The following is a 23,356-nucleotide window of genomic DNA, read 5'->3' as shown; positions in this document are numbered from 1 at the left end:
GGGATTTGTTCCTAGTGACCTCGTCTACGGTCACAGGGTGCGGACACCTCCGTCTGTCTTGGGCAGTGAGTTGGGCGGTACAGAACCACCAGAGAGCTTGGCCGACCATGTCCCAGGTTTTCGTCGGAAGCTGTTCCTTGCATGGAAGATGGCGAGCGAAAATCGGGGTCGTGCTCTTAAGAGGATGAAGACACCGTATGACCGTGGCCGGGAAAATGTAATGGAGTGAGGGTGAATGTCTGTCTGTCTGTCTGTCTGTCTGTCTGTCTGTCTCATGTCATGTCGTGTTCCGCTTCAGGTGTCCCGTGTATCCAGGCGCCGGATATGCGGGAGAGTGGAGGCGGTAATAAGGTTGTGAGTAGGCTATGACTGTTTGTGGAGTGTTTGGCTGTTGGTTTGATGTGCATTTTTTTGGAACAGGGGTGTGTTATAGGCCTGTGTTATTAAAAATATGTTTTTTTTTATGGGTTTATGTGGGCAAGGATATACACTTGATAAAGTAACTTGTGGTGATTGATATTTTGTAATGTTTTTCCCAGAAGCCAATGAGGTGGGCTCCTGTCTTTTGGGGGGGAGTGATGTGACGTCCCGCTCTGTTCCTTGAGCGCTAGGCCTATTCCTCCCTCTGCCTGTAGGGTATAGGAATAGGCTTGTATGCTGTTTATGTGTTGTACTGCTCTCTTTGGCCTGTAGGAGGAGCTTGAGTGTTCCCGGTGTAACGAGGGAATTGCACGCAGCCGTGTTCTGGCTGCCGGGGATAAAGGCAGCGCCCTGTGGCCCAATTCACTCTCTCTCTCTCTAGACGCGGTTTGACGGCTGGATGCAGCGGTCGCAATGTATTCTCTGCGCCCGTGTGTATTTATGGAAACTGCCTGTCAATAAATATCATTATTGTATTGAGCGTTACCCGACTGTCTGTTTCCCTATGTTCGACGCCTTTGAGCCGAGGCGTTTGTGACATCTGCGCAATGTTGACATACTTATATTAATGTCCTCCTCACTTTTAAGGAACATCCATATTTCCCAATGCCTCAACCCGAGCAGGAAATAAAGCACGATAGCGTCGGATAGCGTCATCTTTGCCGGCCAATGACTTCAGATGTCTGCGCAACGTTGACATACTTATATTAATGCCCTCCTCACTTTTAAGGAACATCAATATTACCCAATGCCTCAACCCGAGCAGGAGATTAAATACGATAGCGTCAGATAGCGTCATCTTTGCCGGCCTGCAGCTAGACAGCAACGTTATTGATGAATGAGAGGCGTGATCCTTTTCTCGTGAACGAGATCCTTATGTCGTAAATATGATATTTTATCTCGTAATTACGAGATCCTTTTCTCATAATTACGAGATCCGTATCTCGTAATTACGAGATCTTTTCTCGTAATTACGAGATCCTTATCTCGTAATTACGAGATCCTTATCTCGTAATTACGAGATATTATCTCGTAATTACGAGATCCTGCGTGTGCTAACGGCTACATTAGCTGTGAAACTTTTTTTTATATGGTGAATGCTCAGCACCACCGTAATTTGAGATGAATTAAAGAAAAGCTGAGCTGTTCTCTGTGTGTGTGTGTGTGTGTGTGTGTGTGGTGGTAAATTGGAAACTGATGTTATTGGCCTTATTCCTTTACATCGAAATAAGCTCACAAAATGATGAGGCTTATCCCTTTGGGGCTTAGCTTTCATATGGAATATATATATCGTTTGTGTTGATAGCATGATGTGAAAAAATATACTTTAAGCATTGTTGTTAGCATGTAGCTTCTACCGGGAGTAAACCGCATATGTAGCAAGCACCTAGCCTCTAGCCATATAAACGGGTTTCCCCACAGACAACCGCCCAATATAAAACCATCATGTTTCCAATCGATTAATCATTTTAGCGCCAGTGTAATAAGAAATAACGTAACAGTTTAAGCTTGACATTGTGTTTCTAGTTTAAATATTGAGGTTGTTTAGGCTCTTCGACTTCCATAATGGTTAGCTTTTGTGAAAGCCACCTTGGGCTAGCTAGAGCGTCAACTATCTTTAACGTCCTCATTTTCGAGCCTCAACAGAATGAGACCAACTGAAAATGTACAAAGTTAAACTGTGATTCGGAAAAATTTAATCGAAAATCTGTTATACATGAAGATACAAGTGTGTTGATTTATTAAATGTTTGAATGAAGGTTCGATTTTTTTAAATGACCAAGTTACGAAATTTGAAGTGTCAGAGAATGGGGGGACGGCTCTGTCACGCCAAATTTGTACCGGGTGCCAAATTTGTACCGGGCACGTCATCCATACGTAATCCCTTCCAAACCTGCCTGGCAACAGATGATCGCGTCGTCCGTTGCCTGGCAACGGACGATCACGTCGAATGACGTGAAAGGTTCACGAACATTCGCGAACCTTCAAGCTCGTTCAAAACAGGTGTTATCTAGCGATCCGTTATCTGTATTGTGCTATTTCGTCCTTGACCTGCTTTAAACACTCAGTTTACTTGCTAAATCTGATTAAACAATTAAATACAGTAACCCTTCCTTTTACAGTCCCCTAATTACTAGGTATTTACCCGGTACATACATGGTAAATCATAGTGTATTACTGGGTAATTGCCACTGGTAATAAGAAGGTAAATACAGAGGTAGTTACCCGGTAAATACATGGTAAATCATAGTGTATTACTGGGTAATTACCACTGGTAATAAGAAGGTAAATACAGAGGAATTATCCGGTAAATTATAGTGTATTACTGTGTAATTACCACTGGTAATAAGAAGGTAAATACAGAGGAATTACAGCTGAAGTACTAAGTAAAACCTCCACTATTACCCATCAACTCAACTAAGTAGCGTGTAGTTGTAACTGATTTAGGTTGGTAATAACTCCGATATTGTGTACTTCCTAGGAAATTAGGCAACCAATTCTTATAAAGACCTATTATCCAAGGTTTATGTTGGTAACAGCCCAAATTTAATGATGTACTATCTAGAAATTAGCATAGTGCTTTCCAATAAAATACTATTTCTTAGTTATTATTCATAGCTACACCCATTTAGAAAGGGTTTATTCGATTTACCACTATGGAATTACTTACCTGGTAACAACCCTCTGCAGGAAGTTTTCCTCTAGTGTCATGGTACATCTTCTTAAATACTGGGTACAAAGCCGTTTGTTTCCATGGTATTACCAGGTTCTTACCATATAATTTATAATAGATTCCATTATCGATGCAGTCAACACAAACATGTACCATGTACGTTCTGCGACGTTACCAAGTAAAACACGACAACTTACCCAGTAATTAAGCTGAAACTGTACTGTAAAAGGAAACCTCGTTTGTTTCCATGGTATTACCAGGTTCTTGCCATATAATTTATAATACATTTCATTGTCCATGCAGTCAACACAAACTTGTACCAAGTACGTTCTGCGACGTTACCAAGTAAAACACGACAATTTACCCAGTAAGTAAGCTGAAACTGTACTGTAAAAGGAAGCCTAGTTTGTTTCCATGGTATTACCAGGCTCTTACCATGTAAGTTGTAACTGGTTATTCCCTTTTCCATGCAATCAACACAAACCATATATGTTCTGGAACATCGTTCACCAGTAGTTAAGCACTTTAATTGTTGTTATAAAACCCAAAACCACTGTTGATGAAAGGCATATTAGAATTAAACAAAATCAAAGGCTTATCTTTCAAACAATGCATATCTCACAAACAGGCACTGAACACTGAAGAAATCGGACAAAAAAAAGCCGTCCACATCAACTCAATTTAAATGTTACTGATGTTGTTTTCATAAAACACATGACATTGTTATGGCAAGTGACCACAAGGAAGACTGCTTCAACCTCTTCAATTTGAATAAGCGGTGAATGCCATGCAGCAATCTGCCTATGGGAGCATCTTTGTGGTCATTCGCAAACCAATGAGTCCACTCGATGAATGAGAGATGACTCTTTAGTGTCTTCTCTGTGAGGTATCCCTGCAGTCTCCACATCTGGGATTTGAAGGCTGACCAAGACCTGACCAGGTACCTCCAAATCTCCCCTTCCATACTGTAATAAAGAATCAGAAGACAAGAAAATAAACATTAGGACTGTCAATTAATGAACATTTCTAGAACATGTAGAACTCAAAGATTATTTTAGTTTATTAGTTAAAAAAGGATGCTGATCCTCTGGCCATTGTGTTTGGTCATATTGAAAAGAGAAAAAGGCATAGCCATAAATACAGTTAATAGGACGGGAGGGGACAGGCTGTTAGCTCCGATTAGCACTTTAGCATCGAGCTAGCGGAGCTTGTCATTCAAATAACTCGGACATGTTGTTTAAAACCTATAACACCCAATTTATTAAAATATCCGGATTTAATCGGGCTCTCTCCCATAAGTACAGTTAATAGGACGGGAAGAGACAGGCTCTGTTAGCCCCGGTTAGCGCGATGCTAAAGAGCAGCTCTACCGGAGCATGCCACCTCAACAGGTGCAAGTTAGCCTCCGGTTTGATATTCGCCGGATATTCGGTTTACCACCCAATCGGATTCATCAACATAAGTGCAATACATTACGGGCTTAGTATGTTGAGGACGGTTTAGGACGGCGTATCGCGAAAATCACAAACACATGTTGTCGCCATCGATGTCTGTGCAACAACGTCATTTACGTTCTGGCTGCTACCTGTTTTAGGGACCGTCAACAAGTTACACAAACCGACTGGTGGCAGAGACGTTACCATGGAATTGTTTCTGGAAATAAATCATATAAAATAACATAAAAATCACTAAAAAAAATACATTTTGTCACCTGATTGTAGTAGTAGTTGCCAATGGTGGGCTGCTACTTACTGCAGGTAACTTTGCTAATATATTGCATTATTGTTAAACGGGATGCAATTAATAATTTCAAATATAGTTTAGTCGATTTTTGTCGAATATTAAACTATTAACTGCATTATGATTAACTATATTTCAATATATTTGTGTGATTAATTTCCTGTCTGAAACAATTCCATGGTAACGTCTCTGCCACCAGTCGGTGAGTGTAACTTGTTGACGGTCCCTAAAACAGGTAGCAGCCAGAACGTAAATGACGTTGTTGCACAGACATCGATGGCGACAACATGTGTTTGTGATTTTCGCGATACGCCGTCCTAAACCGTCCTCAACATACTAAGCCCGTAATGTATTGCACTTATGTTGATGAATCCGATTGGGTGGTAAACCGAATATCCGGCGAATATCAAACCGGAGGCTAACTTGCACCTGTTGAGGTGGCATGCTCCGGTAGAGCTGCTCTTTAGCATTGCGCTAACCGGGGCTAACAGAGCCTGTCTCTTCCCGTCCTATTAACTGTACTTATGGGAGAGAGCCCGATTAAATCCGGATATTTTAATAAATTGGGTGTTATAGGTTTTAAACAACATGTCCGAGTTATTTGAATGACAGAAGCTCCGCTAGCTCGATGCTAAAGTGCTAATCGGAGCTAACAGCCTGTCCCCTCCCGTCCTATTAACTGTATTTATGGCTATGCCTTTTTCTCTTTTCAATATGACCAAACACAATGGCCAGAGGATCAGCATCCTTTTTTAACTAATAAACAAAAATAATCTTTGAGTTCTACATGTTCTAGAAATGTTCATTAATTGACAGTCCTAATGTTTATTTTCTTGTCTTCTGATTCTTTATTACAGTATGGAAGGGGAGATTTGGAGGTACCTGGTCAGGTCTTGTTCAGCCTTCAAATCCCAGATGTGGAGACTGCAGGGATACCTCACAGAGAAGACACTAAAGAGTCATCTCTCATTCATCGAGTGGACTCATTGGTTTGCGAATGACCACAAAGATGCTCCCATAGGCAGATTGCTGCATGGCATTCACCGCTTATTCAAATTGAAGAGGTTGAAGCAGTCTTCCATGTGGTCACTTGCCATAACAATGTCATGTGTTTTATGAAAACACCCTCAGTAACATTTAAATTGAGTTGATGTGGACGGCTCTTTTTTTTGTCCGATTTCTTCAGTGTTCAGTGCCTGTTTGTGAGATATGCATTGTTTGAAAGATAAGCCTTTGATTTTGTTTAATTCTAATATGCCTTTCATCAACAGTGGTTTGGGGTTTTATAACAACAATTAAAGTGCTTAACTACTGGTGAACGATGTTGCAGAACATATATGGTTTGTGTTGATTGCATGGAAAAGGGAATAACCAGTTACAACTTATATGGTAAGAGCCTGGTAATACCATGGAAACAAACTAGGCTTCCTTTTACAGTACAGTTTCAGCTTACTTACTGGGTAAATTGTCGTGTTTTACTTGGTAACGTCGCAGAATGTACATGGTACAAGTTTGTGTTGACTGCATGGAAAAGGGAATAATGTATTACAAATTATATGGTAAGAACCTGGTAATACCATGGAAATAAACAAGGCTTCCTTTTACAGTACAGTTTCAGCTTAATTACTGGGTAAATTGTCGTGTTTTACTTGGTAACGTCGCAGAACGTACATGGTACAAGTTTGTGTTGACTGCATGGAAAAGGGAATAATGTATTACAAATTATATGGTAAGAACCTGGTAATACCATGGAAACAAACGAGGCTTCCTTTTACAGTACAGTTTCAGCTTAATTGCTGGGTAAATTGTCGTGTTTTACTTGGTAACGTACATGGTACAAGTTTGTGTTGACTGCATGGAAAAGGGAATAATGTATTACAAATTATATGGTAAGAACCTGGTAATACCATGGAAACAAACGAGGCTTCCTTTTACAGTACAGTTTCAGCTTAATTACTGGGTAAATTGTCGTGTTTTACTTGGTAACGTCACAGAACGTACATGGTACAAGTTTGTGTTGACTGCATGGAAAAGGGAATAATGTATTACAAATTATATGGTAAGAACCTGGTAATACCATGGAAACAAACGAGGCTTCCTTTTACAGTACAGTTTCAGCTTAATTACTGGGTAAATTGTCGTGTTTTACTTGGTAACGTCACAGAACGTACATGGTACAAGTTTGTGTTGACTGCATGGAAAAGGGAATAATGTATTACAAATTATATGGTAAGAACCTGGTAATACCATGGAAACAAACGAGGCTTCCTTTTACAGTACAGTTTCAGCATAATTACTGGGTAAGTTGTCGTGTTTTACTTGGTAACGTCGCAGAACGTACATGGTACATGTTTGTGTTGACTGCATGGATAATGGAATCTATTATAAATTATATGGTAAGAACCTGGTAATACCATGGAAACAAACGGCTTTGTACCCAGTATTTAAGAAGATGTACCATGACACTAGAGGAAAACTGTTCCTGCAGAGGGTTGTTACCAGGTAAGTAATTCCATAGTGGTAAATCGAATAAACCCTTTCTAAATGGGTGTAGCTATGAATAATAACTAAGAAATAGTATTTTATTGGAAAGCACTATGCTAATTTCTAGATAGTACATCATTAAATTTGGGCTGTTACCAACATAAACCTTGGATAATAGGTGTTTATAAGAATTGGTTGCCTAATTTCCTAGGAAGTACACAATATCGGAGTTATTACCAACCTAAAACAGTTACAACTACACGCTACTTAGTTGAGTTGATGGGTAATAGTGGAGGTTTTACTTAGTACTTCAGCTGTAATTCCTCTGTATTTACCTTCTTATTACCAGTGGTAATTACACAGTAATACACTATAATTTACCGGATAATTCCTCTATTTACCTTCTTATTACCAGTGGTAATTACCCAGTAATACACTATGATTTACCGGGTAACTACCTCTGTATTTACCTTCTTATTACCAGTGGCAATTACCCAGTAATACACTATGATTTACCATGTATGTACCGGGTAAATACCTAGTAATTAGGGGACTGTAAAAGGAAGGGTTACCTTAAATACATTACAAATATAAAGTAAAAACAAGTGTTATCTAGCGATCCGTTTTCTGCATTATGTTATTTCGTCTTTGGCAACATGAGCGCGAATGTTTTTTGAAACCCGCTTTAAACACTCAGTTTACTAGCTAAATTTGATTAAACAATTAAATACAATACAAATATAAAGTAAAAACAAGTGTTATCTAGCGATCCGTTATCTGTATTATGTTATTTCGTCTATGGCAACATGAGCGAGAATGTTTTTTGAAACCTGCCCGGAAACGGACAACCCTTACGTAATCAGTTGTCCGTTGCCTGGCAACGGACAACTGATGACGTGCCCGGTACAAATTTGGCACCCGGTACAAATTTGGCACCCGGTACAAATTTGGCGTGACAGCTCCACCGTCCTCCCATTGACTTCCAATGTAAGAATTTATATTTAAAAAGTAAAAAAGTAAAAAAAACATTTTTTTTTTTTTTTACGATTCCAAGCTAATCTAAATATTTGAAAATTAGAATAGAGTCTCTAGGTGAAAGATTGTTGAAGGAGCATTCACCTAAAAAGTAAAGTTTGCCTGAGGCATTGAATATGTGTTTTAAAGTGGAACTTTCAGTTGGACACAGCAATACTTTCTTTGTATTTCATTCCAGACGACGATCGAGGCTTTATAGGCGACCCGGAAGAGAATGCAAACGTCGGAAGTGTGAATATCAGCATCGGAAGTGTGAATATCAGCATCGGAAGTGCTAATATCAGCGTCGGAAGTGTGAACATCAGCGTCAGAAGTGTGACCATCAGCGTCGGAGATGGATCGGTCTTGAAGAGTCCGCTGACCACAGTCTTCCTCCCCATCGTCTACATCATCGTATTTGTCGTGGGTCTGCCTGCCAACGCTCTGGCCCTCTGGGTGTTTCTATTCCGGACAAAGAAGAAGAACCCGTCCTCCATCTTCATGGCCAACCTGGCGCTGTGTGACCTGCTCTTTGTCATCTGGATCCCTCTGAAGATCGCCTACCACTTCAACGGCAATAACTGGATCTATGGCGAGGGTCTGTGCAAGGTCCTGGTGGGGTTCTTCTACGCCAACATGTACTGCTCCACCGCCTTCATTGCCTGCATCAGCATTCAGCGCTACTGGGGTGTCATCCAGCCATTGTCCCGGCAACGAAAGGACAACACTGTGAGCGTGGCCGTCTCCGTGTTGATCTGGCTGGCGGTCTGGGTCCTAACCACGCCCCTCTTCCTGTACGACCAGACGGTGAGGGTCAGCAACATGGACATTGTCACGTGCCATGACGTCACCCTTCGTAACCAGAGGGAGTTGGCGGCCGGCTACTTCCTGACCATGGGCATCCTGGGATTCATAGTTCCGGCGGCGGTGTGCGTGGTGGCCTACGTGCTGATGCTCAAGGCCCTGTGGAGCTCCATGACGGACGAGGCCATCGCCAAGAAACGACGCAAGGCGGTGGCGCTGATCATCACCGTGTTGGTCATGTTCCTGGTGTGCTTCAGTCCCAGTAACATCATGCTGCTGGTGCACTACGGCCTCCTGCTGGCCCAGAGGACCAACAACGGCTACGGCTTCTACATCATCACCCTGTGCCTGGCCAGCCTCAACAGCTGCATCGACCCCTTCGTCTACTACTTTATCTCGGAGGACTTCCGCAAACACATACGGAACACGCTCATCTGCCGCAGCCAGCGCAAGGCAGAGCGCATGCGCGTGTCCTTCAATGCACTCAAGAACTCCAAGAAGTCCAAGAAGAGTACGTACAGCTCTGACAGCTCTGGGAAGACCAAGAGCAGCAGCTGCTGACCGTGGGCAGGACGTTTTTTGCAGGCAGGACCTGGGAACCCTGCGCTGTTGCCCGAGGTGCTAAAATGCTCCGGAACAGATCTGGATCCACCATGGCCAAAATAATTGTATTTCCCCCCCCCCCCCTTAAATACTATGGCAGAATAAAGAATAAATTCATGCATTATCATTCAACTTGAACATGTGTTTTTACAGTATAGAGTGGTGGAGGGATGACGTATGTTGGCCAACCCGGAAGTGAGCGTCGACCTGGGTTTCCCTTGACAAAAAGCCAACAGGTTTTTCCATTGGATTTTGGATTATTGCAGAAAAATTAGCATCTTTGCAGCACCTCCACAAAAACTGAAAATAAATAAATAAATAAAAATAACCGTGCTCCAAAGAACGAAATGTAAACTAATGCATTCTGAATGGGAGTGTTTCTCAAATTTTTCCATGCTACACAGAACGAAATGTAAACCCATACAAATAAAGACTTCATGGTCATAATCATTTAAAAATCATTAATCTCCTGAGTGTGTAGGGTGGCATTCTATTTCTTTCAATGGGGCTGCATCCAGTCACTTGACCGTCATGGTTGCTATGGTGGTTGCTATCGACCGCCCCCTCTAATCCTTATGGCTCCAAAAACCACGCGGCAAAGGAGTACGGGGTTATTATGCAGATGGGCGTATTTATACAGGGACAACCACCATCCCCCAGAAGAATGTAACCATGGGGAGGGTACCGTTTTGCCGTGTAAAAACTGCTGTTTTTCTTTTCTTTTCTGTTCATGAACTGACCCCGGGTAGCCAACAAAAATATCAAGAAATAGACCCATCAGAATTACAAATAGCATGCATGTTTAACGAAAAGAACCCTTTGTAATTCAAATAGTTGATTCTGTGCAGTAGAGGGGTTTGACCCTGATGTGGCAGCCATCTATTGCTCCCACAACATTGCCGAAGGCAGGGCTCCCTGAAATCTGGGCAAATCCTTGCCCAACTGCCTGAAGCTCTCCTGCGTGTGGGAAACAGATGGTGCGCTTCAGGTTAATCCATATGCTGTTTGCTACTCTGTCGATGATATGACGGACTGTGGATCTTGGCACAATGAACACGCTGGATACAACCCGATACGAAAGTCCATGAGCCAGCCAGTACACGTAGGTGAGGACTTCGAATTCATGACCTCAACCATGGTCCTGGTCCCTCTAGAAGTCTCTTCAGACCATGCATGGCTCGTCTGCGGAGGCGGAAGTCCCACTTCAGCTCAAGCTTGACGTTGAACCACAACCGCAGTATGGGCACGTTCAGATTCAGCTTGCAGTACTGCGGACCCTTGGTCTGGAAAGGGAAATAAATTCACATAATTTACTCTGAATCTGAAGGAGTTTTTACGACTTGCAACTGCGGGGAAAAAAATTCCAGATATGCATGACGTTTCCTTCCCCATCCCCAAACGCGTTTGGGGAGTGGGGAAGCACAAACGCATTAGTAGTTACATCCAATGCAACTGTCGCAATTCAGACAGTTGTTTTTTTTGACATTGCGTGTATTACAAAGAGCTTGATCCAAGAAATTGACGTTAGTATTTAGCATGTTGTGGCTATGATAACTACAACTATACTTGTTTCACAGTCTGTTCTACATGCCTCAAACCGATCCACCAGCATTCCCATGCGTCAAATACGTCCTTGAAAAACTCTTTTTCTAAGATTGCTCCGCTTGTCTTGCAACCTCAACCTCAAGAAGATGTTTAACACCCAAGCTAGAGAAAACACTGCAGCTGAAGAAGGCATTGTGAACCGGCAACAATCTTGTCGCGTCTGTTTACATATACGGCGTCGACGAGTAATGACATACAAGCCGTCGACGACTAATGATGATGTCACATGGTAGGGACTGTGGGGAAAAACGGTCTGTCTAGCTACTGGACCAGATAAAATGAGACGGAGAGGTAATAAAGTCTATCGGCACGAGGACCTTGGATTTATTAAGTAAAGTGGCAACGGTTATACAGAGTCATAAAGCGTGAGAAATCGAATATGTCTAAGTCCCTAATCAGCGCTGATGGTTCGTCTGGAGCTTCGCCTCCGTGGAAGGTCTGCTTCAGAAGAAGGTGAAGAGTCCCTGTGTGGTGCAGTCTTATGCTGTATCCTCCTCTCGATGAGGTGTGTGCGTTTGAGGTGTGTGCGGTTCGGTGTGTTTTGGCTCCCAGGCCCTGAGAGGGCTTCGTAACAGGGAGAGTTCCTCGTGTCTCCGGTGTGATAAATTAAAACGGGGAGTGCCCCCCTGAAATGTCTCGTGTGTGATAATTTAATGTGGCTCTCAGGCCCCTGGTGTGGGCAGAGGTATCTCTTGGTTCCTCCTAACGGGGAAGAGCTCTCAAAATGTCTAAATTAATGTGGCTCTCCCGTTCTGGAGATGATACTGGTGCATTGTCTGAGTGTCCACCATCTGCCTGCCTGGGAGATGGGGCCTTCAGCTCCGGCCTTGACCTGACTATATATTATCATGTTTGTGTTGTTGGGTTAGAGCAAGAGTTGACTATATTATAATGTGTCCATGTGATGTGCTCATCAGGCTAGGGTAGGAGTTAGCTATATTTATAATGTACATGTGATGTACTCAGCAGGTTATTTTTCCCAACATATCCCCCTCAAGTCGTCGCAAGACGACTTTTACTCATTTGGGGTACGAGGGATAGGACTCCAGCACGGGACTACCATCATAACACCATTAGAAATAACAGAAAGAAGGCAAATGACCATAAAAACAAACAACCATGAGCATGGGACCAAAACAATTCGCTGGACCGGGTGTATGGGGAACCACGTGGGAGAAACGCTACCCATGCTTCAGACATGGGTATGCCATACACACCCCACCTAGGGGGTGGCATCCACCCCGGCCTTACATCGCGAGCAGACAATACCAAGTAAAGTGGCAGCAGGTAATACACAAAAAACATACCACAAGCATACAATAATACAAAAAACAGACATCAGACGACACCAAAAAACAACAACCAACAACAAAGCTGGCCACACAACAAAACTAACACCAAACCATAATAATAACAACAAAATGCATCAATAAAACAAACTCCAAACAAAAACAGTATCAGCAAAAAGCAGCAATAAGACTAACAGTAAACAATAACAATATAACAAAAATGCAACAATCACACAGACACTACACAATAACAATCACAGGAAAGAAATGTAACCATGAAACGTGTCCCTAAATAATAGTAATAATATCAGAAAGATATGAGGTAAACAACGAATGGCAATCCCCCTCAACCCATCCCTAGATGACCGCACACTAAGGATGTGAGGAGGAGTTAACTGGTCGTGTAACAATAAGCATCAGGTGGGAGGGGGGTGGTGCCGTTGGCGGGGACGGGAATGGGGCAGCCCACCATGTTCACCAGCCGGATCAGGTCGGGCCCCTCTGGCGGTCCCGCGTCCAAACTCTCCGGTGTATACTCGATCCCCAGGTAAGCTTGGATGGCACCTGCTGCACCTGTAGCGCCCATCGCTCATTGGGCTCTCCATCCATCCTGTGAAGGGGTCATTAATGCCGGAGCTCTCTGCCAAATCTAATCTGAGGGACTGTAACCCTGCCAGCACCCTGGCCACCGACCCATCCGGTGCGAAATCTGATTGCATCATCCTTGGGTGGTTGGTCAGCTCCGGGCGTGTCTGCATCTGGCTCCTCCTCTGGCCCTGGAACTTCGTGTTTCTCTTGCTGGAATTACAAACTTATGTACAACAGTTAGATGTTCAAACATATTTTCCTTAATTCTATTTCTAATTACTCTAATGGAAGTCCCTTTTGGGACCCTTGAATGTTAGGTGAATGCATGGGTCGACCCTTAAGCATTTCATGCAGGGTTAGATGCGTCGTTCTGTTAGTTTTCATGCGATAACTCATTAGTGTCAACCGTAGTGCATTAGTCCTTTAATTTAGTACTCTAATTTAACTTTGTTAATCTTCGTCTCAAGCGTCCCATTCCTCTCTCCACCATACCTTGTGGTTTGAGGAATGTAGACACAGCCTAATCTTTGTTTGACATGCAGATGTTAAATCACTTGTTTGAGTGTTTTCTGAATAAACGCTGCCCTATTGCCTGAGCTAATTTGTGACGGAATTCCAAACCTTGGCATGACTTCTCTAGTCAGAACCTTGATTACCGTAACCGCATTTTGGTCTTCTGATGGGACTGCTTCTACCCATCTGTTGAACACTGTTTTTTCAAATATTTCACACTCATTTAGCTGGATGTCAATCATTGTTTGCAAGTATGGTGAAGAAAAACCTTGTTTTCTAATTATTATTATTATTATTATTATTATTATTATTATTATTATTATTATTATTATTATTATTATTATATTATTTTTTTTATATATATATATATATTTTTTTTAATTCTCCTCAATACCTCCCCCTTGGGCAATGGTCAAAACCATGCACATTAAATGATAAGCAAATCTAGGAACGCCGTTGGTGCAACCAACGTCGAAACGTCTAACCTTAACCATCAGCAAACTAAAACCAATCTTTTGGGAAGGGAAATCGAAACCAGTATGTCCAAAACCAAAGCCCAATATGGGTGGGTTTACCATCAGCCGCCGGAGACCACGCTGTTCCAAAGTCATGCACTAAACCGAAAAACGTACATGCGTTAGTGGCCTTCTATACCACAAAGGTAAAATAAAATAAAACGCGACATGCCCCGTTCCAAGACCACCTCTGCTGCCAGAGCTGACATATCTGACTCCTGTTCCTCCTCCACCCTACACCCCAGACGGGACTTCCCATGATTGTTGCAGCTCGTCACTTCATGATCAAGTGAGCCAGTGCCCACAGCGACTCTGCCAAGTAATCGTGACTGTGCCTGCCTTAGGTCGTCCCGGGTGTCAAGGTGGGATCTTACCCGTCGTTGGCTAACCAGCCTTCCATACTGGCTCGCTGCAGGATGCCGTACCTGGAATACAATCAACCCCCACCCATATGGTAGTATAGATCGCAAAGTGGAGGGATGGAGACAGAGTCTTCAGCCCCATCTGTCCTATGCAGCCAAGCGTGCGTAATGGATACACATCAGGGGGACTATAAGACAAAAGGTAATTTATCAGAGTTAAAATTATTGCAGCAGCAGTAGTGGCATTTGAAAGGTAAACCCACTACTTCCGAATCCAAATTGACAACATAGCATGTAGGACCCCTTCCCAGCAGATGTGGCTTCAATCCACCTGTCATCCTTGACCAAAGAGATACACCCCATATTTTAATAGGTGTAGTCCTACTTGTACAGTTTATCAAGATTACTTTATTTTATTTTATTATTATTCTCCTTCTTTATCATATCCATATTTATTCAATTATTCTTTCCTGTGTGAAAATAATATGAATCACTTAGTTAATAGCAACACCTTCTTTAGTCCAATTGCATTAGATTATCATCACTGTTGTCCTATTAAAGTATCAACGTTATTGTCCTTATAACCTCCTCATGAACTTTGATGTTCTTCATCCTGAATGGTAACTGTGTCAGGATGTTCATCATCCTGAATAAAAAACAAAACTAAAACTAAACTTAAAGAAAAACAAATTAGCCATAATGTGAATATCCGCTGCGTGTCTCCCTGTGACTCTCTCTCTCCTTCAGGAGAACACGCTCTCTCTCCCTCCTCAGTACGGGGTGCTGTTTGGTGCAAGACAACAGATAAGGGTGGAATGTGGCTTCTCTCTCTCTCTGCGTGTCTCCCTCCCACGTTGGGTGCGGCCATAACGCCTTGAAAGCGAGTGTGCTCTGGGGGCTGGGTGTGAGAGAAACCATGGGTAGTTCCTTTTCTCGGCCAGCAGAGGGGTTGTTCAGGTGAAACCTATGGACAGAGACTACAAAGAACTTCAAACATGGCAGACAGGGAACTACAAATTTATCAAAGCCTGAAAACTCAACAGAGCTCTACCTGCATTCCTTTGATATGTGGTATTTTATGGCGTATGGCCACCACACGCTTTCAGTTGAACGCACTCTATTTCCTTTCTCTGTACTGTGTGTTAGTGTGTCTCTCTGTACTGCCTGAATGGTGTAGGTCGACAAATGGGGGGGGAAATGTGTTCTCTCTCTCTCACCCTTCCTCGCTCCCCTTAGGGTCAAGCAGCAGCTAGGAGTAGGACCGTTAACAGATAAGCCTGGAATGCAACATCCTCAACTCTCCATCATGGAACAAGGCCTAATAACTATCTCTCACACACAAAAAGATCCTTCTGTCCCTTCATTCACAAATAACTTTTCACTTTATTATATATAACTTAATACTGCTCCCCCTTTCCAAATTTCTATATACACAAAACTAGAAGCTGACCACCGAAATTGGTACAGGCCTCGTCAGGCCGAACCAAAACACCCTCACAGGTTCTAACTTCCATACAATTTTAGGGAGGGGAACTACAACATGAGGTGGAGTAGAGGACTTCAAATATGGTGGACGGGGACCTCAAATGGGAGGACTACACATATGGGAAAGGGGATTACACTCTGGGCCTGAAAACCATACAGAGTCCCTTCTCGTGGTCCTGAAACAGCCGTTCATTGTTAGAAAAACACGCACTCTATCGCTACCTCCAACTGTCTAGAGGGAAAATGGTCCCTCTCGATCGTCCTCCGACTTTAGCTCTCCTTGCTATCTCTCCTTGCTATCTCTCTCGCTCCCTCTCACACAAACACACACACACACACACACACACACCTAAACAGACCTTTCTCATTCTGTCTCCTCCGAACGCACACACAGAAACATCACCTCTTGCGTACACGCGCACAGAGACGCACACAGCCATTCTCACTCTGTCTCCTCTAAACGCACACACAGAGACATATCAACAGACCTCTCGTTCTGTCTCCCGCAGACGCACACACGTAGTTTATCTATGCGACAGGTCCAGTAGTAATTCAAAGAAACACAGTAAAAGAGATATCACTTATCCTTGTCAACTTATCTAGGTCTAGTTTTTAACGGGTCCAACAGTAAATGGAAGCAACGCCGTAAAAGGTTATTTGTCATTTGTCAATTTATCTAAGTCCGCAGGTTAAGCCATAGACCGAAGCAATACGTCAGAGAGACATTATTCATTATTATCAATCGATCTATTCTTTCCTTTACCCGTTTTAACGGGTCAAGATAGAGCGGGCCACGCATACACACCCACTGATTCACTCACAGATTCCCTCTTTCTCGCAGACGCACACAGAAACATATCAACAGACTTCACATTCTGTGTCCCGCGCCCACAATCATCAGACACGGCAAAATAGCGTTGAGCACAACAAAGCAAGCAAGCGCTGCACACATAGCGTTGAGCATAACAAAGCAAGGAAACGCTGCACACACACACCCGGGTTATCATTGAATGATTTATTTCTATATTTAGCCGGCTCACAGATACGCTTGTTCTCTTTTTTTTTTTTTTTTTTCTCTGGGCCTCTTACACACACACACAGCCACCCCGTCTCTCTCTCTCTCTCACTCGCGCATACACACACTGTCTCTCTGTGTGTCACTCGTGCCCCAGGCATACGGTTCCCTCTGCAAAGGGACTCTAACCTTCTTACCACATAGAATTATTTAATACACATTTATTACTTGGCCATCGGTAGTCTTGTATCACTATGACCGATTCTTATAGGCCCTAGTTTTTTTTTTTTTTCTTCTCATTCCCTCTGGATTCCACCCGCGGTCCAGGCATCCCTCCGGGTCCACTCTTGGCCCAGGCATTTATCACTAGGCCATCGGTAGTCTTGTATCACTATGACCGATTATTATAGGCCCTAGTGTTTTTCTTCTCATTCCCTCTGGATTCCACCCGCGGTCCAGGCATCCCTCCGGGTCCACTCTTGGCCCAGGCATTTATCACTAGGCCATCGGTAGTCTTGTATCACTATGACCGATTATTATAGGCCCTAGTGTTTTTCTTCTCATTCCCTCTGGATTCCACCCGCGGTCCAGGCATCCCTCCGGGTCCACTCTTGGCCCAGGCATTTATCACTAGGCCATCGGTAGTCTTGTATCACTATGACCGATTATTATAGGCCCTAGTGTTCTTCTTCTCATTCCCTCTGGATTCCACCCGCGGTCCAGGCATCCCTCCGGGTCCACTCTTGGCCCAGGCATTTATCACTAGGCCATCGGTAGTCTTGTATCACTATGACCGATTATTATAGGCCCTATGGTCTCGAGGGTATTCTTTCACCATGCAACGAGCCGATATTCGATGTGTCACGCGTTCAGGGTCAATCGGGTTTATGGGGAAATACTGGGATGCAGTCCTATTCGTCCCCACGAGATATCCCGTAGCGAACCGCTCTCACAGTCTCACCTCCTAATGTGATTCCTATATAACTATGCAGAGTTTGGATTTTATCAACAGGTTCTGCCTACCTTTTGTTGGGCGCGCGCGAGGTGAGACTGCAGGAATCGGTCCGGTGCTCCGGGGTCCCGAGGTCGTGCCGCTCTCCGTCTCTCGTTTCCCAGTTGCGGTTCAATTCAGAAAAAATCACGTCGTGGGTCACCAAATTGTGGGGAAAAACGGTCTGTCTAGCTACTGGACCAGATAAAATGAGACGGAGAGGTAATAAAGTCTATCGGCACGAGGACCTTGGATTTATTAAGTAAAGTGGCAACGGTTATACAGAGTCATAAAGCGTGAGAAATCGAATATGTCTAAGTCCCTAATCAGCGCTGATGGTTCGTCTGGAGCTTCGCCTCCGTGGAAGGTCTGCTTCAGAAGAAGGTGAAGAGTCCCTGTGTGGTGCAGTCTTATGCTGTATCCTCCTCTCGATGAGGTGTGTGCGTTTGAGGTGTGTGCGGTTCGGTGTGTTTTGGCTCCCAGGCCCTGAGAGGGCTTCGTAACAGGGAGAGTTCCTCGTGTCTCCGGTGTGATAAATTAAAACGGGGAGTGCCCCCCTGAAATGTCTCGTGTGTGATCATTTAATGTGGCTCTCAGGCCCCTGGTGTGGGCAGAGGTATCTCTTGGTTCCTCCTAACGGGGAAGAGCTCTCAAAATGTCTAAATTAATGTGGCTCTCCCGTTCTGGAGATGATACTGGTGCATTGTCTGAGTGTCCACCATCTGCCTGCCTGGGAGATGGGGCCTTCAGCTCCGGCCTTGACCTGACTATATATTATCATGTTTGTGTTGTTGGGTTAGAGCAAGAGTTGACTATATTATAATGTGTCCATGTGATGTGCTCATCAGGCTAGGGTAGGAGTTAGCTATATTTATAATGTACATGTGATGTACTCAGCAGGTTATTTTTCCCAACAGGACTAGCGATGACGTCACAGGGTAGGGTTGTCCCATTTAGTAGGGGAAGAAGGGTAGAGGTAGGGGGTCGGTTTAAAAGTTAGGGTTAGGGTTGAGCAATGAGCAATGAGGGTTGAGCAATGAGCAATGAAATCAGACTGAGCCCTAGTAATGATAAAAACATAAGATTGACAGCGATTAACAAACCATCATGGAGATATTGGAAATAGCCAATATAGGCTGCGTATACTTACCTGAACATTTATACTGTGATAGCCTTTCCTGTTCACATAATCAGCCTCATTTATAGATGGGGCCGTTAAGTGTCTAGTTTATTTGAGTTATTATCCTCTCTAACGGCGCCTCCAAACGACACGTCACGCGAGTATGTTTTTTTAAAGTTGTGTAGGACTACGCTTTAGAAAAGACATGCATGTGCGGGAGCACTGCGAGCGTTCATGAATGTTCATGTTTGCCTCCCTGGTGAGCTCGGCAAGGAACCGCTACTGTGCAGAGGTGGAAAGTAACGAATTACATTACTCGCGTTACTGTAATTGAGTAGCTTTTTTGTGTACTTGTACTTTTTTAACTACTTTTTAAAATGTGTAATTTTACTTTTACTTAAGTACATATTCTTTGGATTAATGTACTTCGGTACATTTTACAGCACAAGCGTTACTGAGTAAAAGAAAAAATCACTGAAACAAAAAAAACGTGTTCTGGTAATGAATTATGGGATGTAAAAAACTGAACGTTGTGCCCCTGCGCGCCGGCAGCTCTAGAATTCTAGCCTAGAACCTAGTTATTTTATAAAGAGTGTGCGCGTACGATCTGTCTCTCACTCAAACGATGATGGCACTTTTTGCTGAATGTAGCACTATGTAGTTTATGTAGCACTTTTTTAAATTAAAAGAAATGTGTTTTGGAAATGATTTTACCGTGAGTAGTCATTTTGCCATTTGGGGCTGCTCCCTTGCATGGGTGAAGGCCAATTTCCACTGGAATCGGCACGGAAGCGGCACGGCAGCGAATCGCTCGCCGAAAATAATAGAAACCATTCAAGTGAACGTAGGCTATTCCACTGGATACGGCACCGGCACGGCAAGGAACCGTCCCCAAACCGGCACTTCGTTTACGATACTTGTCTCTTCTATTTCTGAAAGTTGCCGGTTCGCTGCCGTGTCTCAGAACACGACTACAGCCAATCAGTTTGCCTTTGTGCATGAATATTCATGAGCTCACATCGATCCCTATGCAATTCACAGGGTATTTATATATTATACAGTCTATCTATGGTATGGTATCAATACCTAATCAGTGGCAAAGAAGAAATGAAAGTCTGCGTCGATGCCTCGCAAGTCCAGTGTCGCGAGTGGACGTTGCCATGACATCTAGAAATCATAGGTCTACCGTATTTAATGGGTTATGTCATGTGTATGGTTGATTATAAGGTAGGCCTATGTATATATATATATTATAATGTATATTATAATATATATGGTTTCAATATAACTCGTGAATAATATTGTATGAATACTTATTATAATTATTTACGCCTTGAGCCATCTGTCGGAACGTGTCCGTGCCGCTTCCAGTGGGGATTGCAGTACGGAACACAGCCGCTTCGCTGCCGTGGTGCTTCCGTGCCGATTCCGGTGGAAATTGGCCTTGAGGCATAAATGCAATTTTGTTGTGTGCAGTGACTGAGCACTGTGTGCTGTGTCACAATGACAATGGGAATTTGCCAGGTGGGCTTTCGATTTCCCAGGTGGGCTTTTGCACATCACAGTAGAGGCAGAAAACACTGATTGTAAAAAAGTAACTTTTTACTTTTACTTAAAGTACATTTTAAATTATTTACTTTTTACTTTTACTTGAGTAGATTTTTTGACCAGTAAATTTACTCGTACTTGAGTACAATTTCAACAGAGTAACAGTACTTGTACTTGAGTAAAATATTTTAGTACTCTTTCTACCTACTGTGTACTATCATTCAAAAACACCAAGACATTTGACAGAGGGAAATGGCAGCCTCGGAGGCGGGACTTATTCTTCAGATTTCTATATTAGGTGTGGTGCAGTGATTCAGACCAAGCCCCACTCCAGAGTCCTTCCTAGAAAGGTTATTAGCTGACTTTGAGATTGTATAAATATTTATAAATTGTTCCTGACAAGATATTCAGTAGGTCTCTCGTGGAACCCTCTGTGTTTGAAATATAACTGTTTAAGATACTGTTGACCGTAACTTAATGCCATTTCTTGCTTCATGCCAATACAAATATTGAGCGTGCGTGAGCTTTTAAAAAATAATAATTTCCTACAACTTGGTGTGAGTTACATTTCCGTGTTTTGATGTGCCTGGCCCCATGATGTTGTGAAACGCTGGTATGGGCCATTCTACACACCTTTTAATGCCATCTGTTGAATTAAGAGCGATCTGAAAACGATCTTGCTAAAACATGTATTTCACCCTTAGAGTCACAGATGCAAATGGAAAATGCATTTCCTGCAGAAATTGCGGGTAATGCTGTAGTGCATAGTGTGGTTGAAAATATGTTTTATTAAAGCCACATAGTTTAAGACATCAAGAAATGTTAAATGGCTAAAAATCAAGTGAAGGAGTTTCAACAGTCTAAATGGAGAAAACAATGTAAACATGCACACCATTTAAACAATTTAAAATAGTTGAGAACAAATAAAGTGAATAGAGTTAAACAAATATCTGAAGTGATCAAGTTTGAATATATAGCTATATAGAATAGCTGAGCTGTTCTGATTGTTAGTGTGTGTGCGTGCGTGCGTGCGTGTGTTTCTGCGAGAAAAAATTGGTGCCGGTCATGTGACCTGGAAGATTGCATTTGAACGTCTTTTTTTACATCTTTCGATATTTGGCAGCTGTGAAGCGTGCCGCTGCTGACTTAAAGGCCCACTATGCAACTTTTCTAGCCAAAATTACATTAATTATGCAGGTTGAGAGTTATTCTGATGGTTCTGCAACCATTTCTGGGTCGTTTGGTGGGTGTGTCATTGCCCCATGTCGCCTCTCCAAGGAAAAAGCGCATATGCAACATATGCTCTGTTCGGACCGACCCAATCCGGATATGATGAGATTGTAATTTATAAAAATACTTTAAGGCACAGACATACCCCCAAACATGGCACCGGCTAGATATAAACAGCCAGTTGCGAGGCAATTGTTGCATTCATCATAGATCAATCTACTGATAAGGGACACAAGAGGCGACTGTCGGTGGAACAAAAGAAGAATAAAAAGAAGTTGGACCAGAAAAGAGACCAGACACAAGTGAAAGGGGAATTATGTAACTTTTTTGGCTTGATTTACCTTAATATAACAGGCTAAGAGTCATTGCGATGGTTCTATTATACATTTTTGTTCGATTGTTTGTTGTTTCGACTCCCCCTTGCGCATCTTGGCGGAGAAAGGGAATAGGTTTCTGCCGGCGACCCGCCGCCCACTCTCGCGGGAGTCTCGGGTCTCGCGAAGTAACGAATTGCTTTACGGCACAGACCCCCAAACGCGGAACCGGCTCGATATAAATACAAGTAACTAAGGGTCAAAGCTGTCCCCGGAAATGTCCCAGATTTTGACACTGAATGGGGGAAAAATGCGCGCAGACTCAAAGACCAGTTATTACGGTAGTCATTTAACGCATCACCAGAGAAGACGTCGTATGACGTACAGACATTATCAGGACGTACGACCGGACGCAGCAGCGTCAACAACAACAATCTAGAAGCGGTGTCACGTTAAAATTGTACCGGGGGCGAAAATTTTACCGGCCTACGTCATCCATAGTAATCCATTCCAAACCTACCTGGCAACAGACGATCGCGTCGGGCATTCGCGTTGAATGACGTTGGAAGGTTCTTGAACATTCGCGAACTCGTTCATTGAGTGCGACAAGACAGATTTTTTTACAAATTACATTTATTAGGGTTCCTAACTTTATATTTGTATTGTATTGCATTGTATTTATCTATTTCCCTACACAGTAATAGCTAAATGTTACGGGATAACGTGAATAATAATAATAAAAAAGATTTACCAGTTATTAAATGCCTGCTCACCTATCTACCCATCTATCTATCTATTATCTATCTATCTGTCTATTACCTATAATCTATTTTCTAAATTAAATTAAGGAAATTCAATTAACACAAGCTAGCTAGACTGATACACATTAAACACTCAGTTTACTAGCTAAATTCGATTAAACAATTAAATGCGATAAAAATATAAAGAAAAAACAAGTGTTATCTAGCGATCCATTATCTGTGTTTTATTATTTCGTCTTCTGCAACATGAGCGCGATTGAAACCTGCCCGGCAACGGACAA

General features: G+C 42.9%; 2 protein-coding genes across 2 annotated transcripts in view; both read left to right on the top strand.

Moving 5' to 3' along the window:
* LOC132456257 (proteinase-activated receptor 2-like) overlaps positions 1 to 23,356 on the top strand; it is a 155,117-nt gene that overhangs the window by 115,955 nt on the left and 15,806 nt on the right. The gene's annotated exons all lie outside the window — the stretch shown is intronic.
* Positions 8,470 to 9,701, top strand: LOC132456598 (proteinase-activated receptor 2-like). The gene is made up of 2 exons (XM_060051011.1): positions 8,470 to 8,473; positions 8,532 to 9,701. Exons 1-2 carry the CDS (start codon positions 8,470 to 8,472, stop codon positions 9,695 to 9,697), a joined length of 1,170 nt encoding a protein of 389 aa, XP_059906994.1. The 3' UTR covers positions 9,698 to 9,701.

This window comes from Gadus macrocephalus, chromosome 4 (assembly GCF_031168955.1).
Source record: "Gadus macrocephalus chromosome 4, ASM3116895v1".
Taxonomy (NCBI): Eukaryota; Metazoa; Chordata; class Actinopteri; order Gadiformes; family Gadidae; genus Gadus; species Gadus macrocephalus.
This window is presented reverse-complemented; position numbering and strand designations above follow the sequence as displayed.